The sequence below is a fragment of the Miscanthus floridulus genome, chromosome 1, assembly GCF_019320115.1.
Source record: "Miscanthus floridulus cultivar M001 chromosome 1, ASM1932011v1, whole genome shotgun sequence".
Classification (NCBI taxonomy): Eukaryota; Viridiplantae; Streptophyta; class Magnoliopsida; order Poales; family Poaceae; genus Miscanthus; species Miscanthus floridulus.
Genome location: NC_089580.1, coordinates 88565315 through 88570617, shown reverse-complemented (window position 1 = coordinate 88570617; position 5303 = coordinate 88565315). Strand labels below are relative to the sequence as shown.

Sequence of the window (5303 nt, the reverse complement as noted above, 5' to 3'; positions counted from 1 at the left end):
ATTTTTTGCGATCTTACCAATCTGTTCCCCCGAATCTTGCCGTTGGTCTTGTTGTGAAGAGATTGTTTCAAAAGAAGGAAGGGAGGTAGCCATACCTTAACCAGCCCCTGAGTAAGGTCCGACCCCCTGCATTTTCTGGGGTCGGGGGTTACTGGAGACCGGAACGTTCAGATGGAATCCCATTCTGTGGTTTTTGTGATAGGGTTAGCGAAGTCCTTGGATGACATTGCAATATTCTCCGCCCTGCCTTCCAACAGAAATCCCCAAATAGGGACTCTATGGGCTCAGCAAGGTAGGGCCTTCGAACCTGTGTCCCTGTATTGATCGGCTCGAGCCCCCGGGCCTTGTCAGGGTCTGATAGGGGTCGGCCGTAATTTGCGTGTTACCCCATCCTCGATTTTCGTAATCGGAGGGGCTGAGTAAACGACACTTGCCTCGATGGCTCGAGTATCGCGCTCAACGAGCTCGCTAACGGGCACATTCATGTGGAATCCGAGTCCATCATTTGCTGATGGGGTCGGCAGAGCCCTCTGGTGGCACTCCATAACTTCTTAACCCGCCTCTCGGCAGATGCCCGAGCCATTTGATAGGCTCAGGCGGCCCGATGGCCTCTTCTCGATGGAGATTCTGTGGGTTTGGCTCGGGGTTAGAATCGAACGAGAAAAGGTTGAGATGTCCCTATCCGCTTCTGAGCGAGGTCCGGCAGGGCCGCTGGGGCTTGTCTTAGTTATTTCTCCCTAGCTCTATTCGGCATGAGGCGGCCTCGAGCCCTTCGCGGGCCGGCCTTCGAACCTTGGCCTGCTGCCGCCTATAACGAATGAGGCGACGGCCGTTTCGTGATGCGACACGAAGCGTTGGGATGTTTTACATATGTATAATATGATCGAAATGAAGGCAGGGTCGGTAACGTTACCTTGGTGGTATGAGTGACGGAAAGCTCCTACCAGATGTGTCCGTGCGGGGTTCGGGCCCTAATGTTTGCGATGAGGTTGGAGTAACCTGCATAAGAATCGCTATTCTTTGTTTTTCGAATCTTGGTGGCGGTCTGAGCCGTTTAATTAACTTGGGCAACCTGACATCTTCTCCTTTGGGGGAGATTCTGTAGGCGGACCCCTCTAAACCCTTCTTGAGAAGGCAGACGTCGAAGCTAGAGACGCGAGGGGCATTGAGTATGATTTTTCTGGTGGATAGAAACACTATAGCTACCGAGGCGTAGGGTTTGCTAGTTCGTCTAGTTTTACTCAAAGTTCTATGCCCGTATTCTGCATCTCTGGTTTCAAGCATACGGAGGGGTCGGGTGAAGCGAATGTCTAGACTGGTAGACATCCTTGGCAGCCCCCGAGTGATGGTTGTGTCCCCGCCGTTTGACGGGGTCAGAAGTTTGGTAATAAATCTTTAACGCGTAAATTAAGAAGGCAGAGATGCTTATCTTTTTTCTTTGGACGTTCGTTCGTCGTCTCTCCTGGGCCGCGTGGTCGACCTAGGAGATCCGTTGGGCTCCCCTTTATAGAGGTCCTATCGTCGGGTCATTCCGTGGTCCTGCATGGGGAGGCAAAGGGTCGTCTGCCCATGTGGGTGCCTTAATTGCCGTGTCTTGAGCGGGTCAGTGGCGGGCCATACCCAGGTAGTGTCCAGTTTGACCGGGGGGATGCCTCGTCGACCGGGGTGCGTCCCATCAGTTCCGGCGCGTCCTCTCAGGTATCAATCAGCATTGATTCTGTATTTAAGGAGGGGAAGGGAGAGGGTTTTTCGTCCAACCTTTAGCCTTTCCTTAGCTACAGTGGCTCCTCTTTAAATAGGGAGGGGGAGGGGAATTCTCATCCCACCTCTTCTTCTACCTTTGAGCCACTATCTCTCCTTCTTCCTTTCCGCTGAATGCATCCGTGCGTCGTGGCGGTTCCTGAGTGAGGAAGAGTAATGCCAGAGAGAGAGAAAACTCACAAATCCGCTCATGAATCTGGAGCGTGATGTCGAGCCGGAGGTCATCCAATGTAGATGAGATGGTGCATGCCGCCCTTGCTGAGGAGTCGCTGCTGCCGAAGGAGAAGGGGCGCTGGTGGGCGCCATGCATCGTCGACTTTGCCGTCGTTTGTTGTGCTCCTCCTTTGGCGGGAGGGGTTTCCTGCCCTAACGCCGTTGTCAGGGTTGTGGCTGGCGATGATGGCGTAGTCCCCGAATGCCCTGGCGGAGGCATTGTAGATGACGGCGCCTTTGAGGATCCTACGAAGCGGCGAGATGTCGCTGATGGAGAGCGTGGCGCGGTGGCCGTAGTAGACGAGCTGGCCCATGTACACGCCCTGGGCGTCGCCGATGGAGAGCGTGGCGTGGCGACCGTAGTAGACAAGCTGGCCCGTGTACACGCCCCGGGCGTCGCCGATGGAGAGCATGGCGCGGCGGCTGCAGTAGACGAGCTGGCCCGTGTACACGCCCCGGGCGTCGCCGATGGAGAGTGTGGCGCGGCGACCGCAACAGTACTTGTAGTAAAGCTAAGCAGAGACTGTAATTGAATAATTTTGTGGGGGAAGCCCCTAAGTAAACAGTCCTGAATTTACAAGTATATTAGTCCTTTTTGTAATGAAATCACTTTGTAAGTGGCGAATTTGTGCAAAAAATGAACAAATCTTCATCTTTTGCCTATGGCAAGCAGTTTCATAACTTTCTCTCTTTTTGTAGAAACGGTTTTAGTGTCCTCCGACCCTTCTCATGGTCTAAGTCGTAAGAAACTAGGAACGTGGGTGAACCAATTCTGATTTGAGCTGGTGAGCAAAGAGGTTGCAGCCGCTGGGGCGTGGGTCTCCCGCAGTCCTACTAGTTGTATTCAGAATTTGTTCCCAAAATCTTAGCCCTTAGGACTTATTTATGAGAAGAATAGAAAACTTAGCGAATGTTTGCAAATATAACACAGGAGGTTTTTTGCAAGTGTAAGCGTAATACATGTATTACTCATGTCAGCCCCCGAGTGAGGTCTGGCCCCTCGCGATTTTGCAGGGGTCGGAAGTCACTAAGGATCGAGGTTTTGTAATGACAAAAACTGATAAGGAAGAGTGTACGCTTATTTTAAGGGTAAAAACGACGTAGCTGCTCAATGTTCTAGGCGTTGGTGAAGACCTCGCCGTTGATGGTTTTCAACCGGTAGGCGCCTGGGCAAAGTACTTCCACGACGACGTAGGGCCCTTCCCAAGGCGGGGAGAGTTTGTGGCGGTCCTTGTTGCTCTGCACAAGATAGAGGACGAGGTCTCCAACGTTGAAGGCTCGACCCCGCACCCGTCGGCTGTGGTACCGTCGTAGTGCCTGCTGGTACTTAGCCGAACGGAGGAGGGCGATGTCGCGGGCTTCATCTAGCTGGTCCATGGCGTCTTGGCGGGATGCCTTGGCCCGCTGTTCATTGTATGCTCTGATTCTTGGGGCTCCATAGTCAAGGTCCGTTGGAAGAACAGCCTCGGAACCATAGACCATGAAGAAGGGTGTGTAGTCGGTGGCCCGGCTAGGAGTTGTCCTTAGGCTCCAGAGCACGGCCGGGAGCTTAGCGAGCCAGCGCGCGCCGAACTTGTTCAACCGGTTGAAAATTTTGGGTTTGAGGCCTTGAAGGAGCATGCCGTTTGCGTGCTCAACCTGCCCATTCATCCGGGGGTGTGCGACGGCTACCCAATCGATCCGGATGTGTTGTTCATCACAGAATTGAATGAATTTCCTGCCGGTGAACTGTGTGCCATTGTCTGTGATGATGGAGTTTGGTACTCCAAAGCGATGGATGATGTCGAGGAAGAATAGCACAGCTTGCTCGGATTTGATCGTGGATATTGGTCGAGCTTCAATCTATTTTGTAAACTTGTCTATGGTGACAAGCAGGTGGGTGAAGCCCCCGGGCGCCTTTTTGAGTGGCCCAACCAGGTCGAGTCCCCAGACCGTGAAGGGCCACATGATGGGGATCATCTGGAGTGCCTGGGTCAGGAGGTGTGTTCGCCGAGCGTAGTAGTGACACCCTTCATAGGTGCGTACAATTTGCTCGGCATCGGCTACTGCGGTGGGCTAGTAAAAGCCTTGTCGGACTGCATTTCCAACCAAGGTTCTTGGTGCGGCATGATGACCACAGATTCCACCGTGGATGTCACCAAGCAAGAGTTTCCCTTGTTCGCCAGGGATACAAAGTTGTAGAATACCGATGTGACTCCATTTGTAGAGTTCGCCCTCTACAAGACGAAGGACTTGGCGCATCGCGCGAGCCATCGGGCTTCCGTCTTGTCCACTGGTAGTGTGTCGTGGAGGAGGTAGTCGAGGTAAAGTGTTCTCCAGTCATCGGGAGGGTCGGACTCCGCTGCTGGGTCCTCTTCAAGCGTCATAACCTTGGGGTCGGGCGGAGCGATTGGCGAATCGGCCCCTGGGATTGGACTAGATGGGCCATCGTCGGCTTGTTCCGACCCCATGTAGCATACCGAGGGTTTGTGTTGGTCGCTAGCAAAGATGCCTGCCGGGACTGGCTCTCGGCCGGATGCTGCTTTCGCAAGCGTGTCGGCTACTTCGTTGAGGCGCCTTGGGATGTGATTGAGCTCGAGGCCGTCAAATCTATCTTCCAACCGTCGGACTTCTTAGCAGTATGCCTCCATCTTGGCGTCGTGGTAGCTCAACTCCTTCATGACCTAGTTGACGACCAGCTGGGAGTCGCCTCTGACATCGAGACGTCGGATGCCCAGCTCGATAGCGATTCGTAGGCCGTTGATGAGCGCTTCATACTCTACGGTATTGTTTGATGAGGGAAAATGGAGCCAAACCATGTACCTCATGCGGACCCTGAGGGGAGATACAAAGATTAGTCCCACGCTGGTGCCCTTCTTCATCAGCGATCTGTCGAAGTACATCGTCCAGTACTCTTGATTGGCGATTGTTAGTGGCATCTGGACCTCGGTCCACTCTGCGATGAAGTCAGCTAGTACCTGAGATTTGATCGCTGTTCGGGGGGCATAAGAAATGCCATGATCCATCAGCTCGAGCACCCACTTTGCGGTTCTCCCCGTCACATCATGGCTACGGACGACCTCGCCGAGGGGGAACGATGTCACTACTATTACAGGGTGTGATTCGAAGTAGTGGCGTAGCTTCCTCTTGGTGATGAGGATGGTGTAGAGGAGTTTCTGGATTTGGGAGTAGCGGGCTTTGGAGTTGGATAACACCTCGCTAATGAAATACACAGGGCGCTGCACCTTGAAGGCGTGCCCCTCTTCCTCTCGCTCTACCACCAAGGTGGAGCTGACCACCTGGGTGGTGGCCGATATATACAGTAGGAGGGACTTTCCGTTGTATGGAGG

At 53.6% G+C, this 5303-nt stretch overlaps 1 protein-coding gene across 1 annotated transcript; it reads right to left on the bottom strand.

Moving 5' to 3' along the window:
• Positions 1-1982: 1982 nt before the first annotated feature.
• On the bottom strand, positions 1983-2387 carry LOC136460056 (large ribosomal subunit protein uL2-like). Its single transcript, XM_066459896.1, has one exon. It carries the CDS (start codon positions 2385-2387, stop codon positions 1983-1985), a length of 405 nt encoding a protein of 134 aa, XP_066315993.1.
• Positions 2388-5303: the final 2916 nt, after the last annotated feature.

Coding starts and splice junctions, on each gene's coding strand:
- LOC136460056 (XM_066459896.1), bottom strand. CDS start 2,387: ATGCTCTCCATCGGCGACGCCCGGGGCGTGTACACGGGCCAGCTTGTC.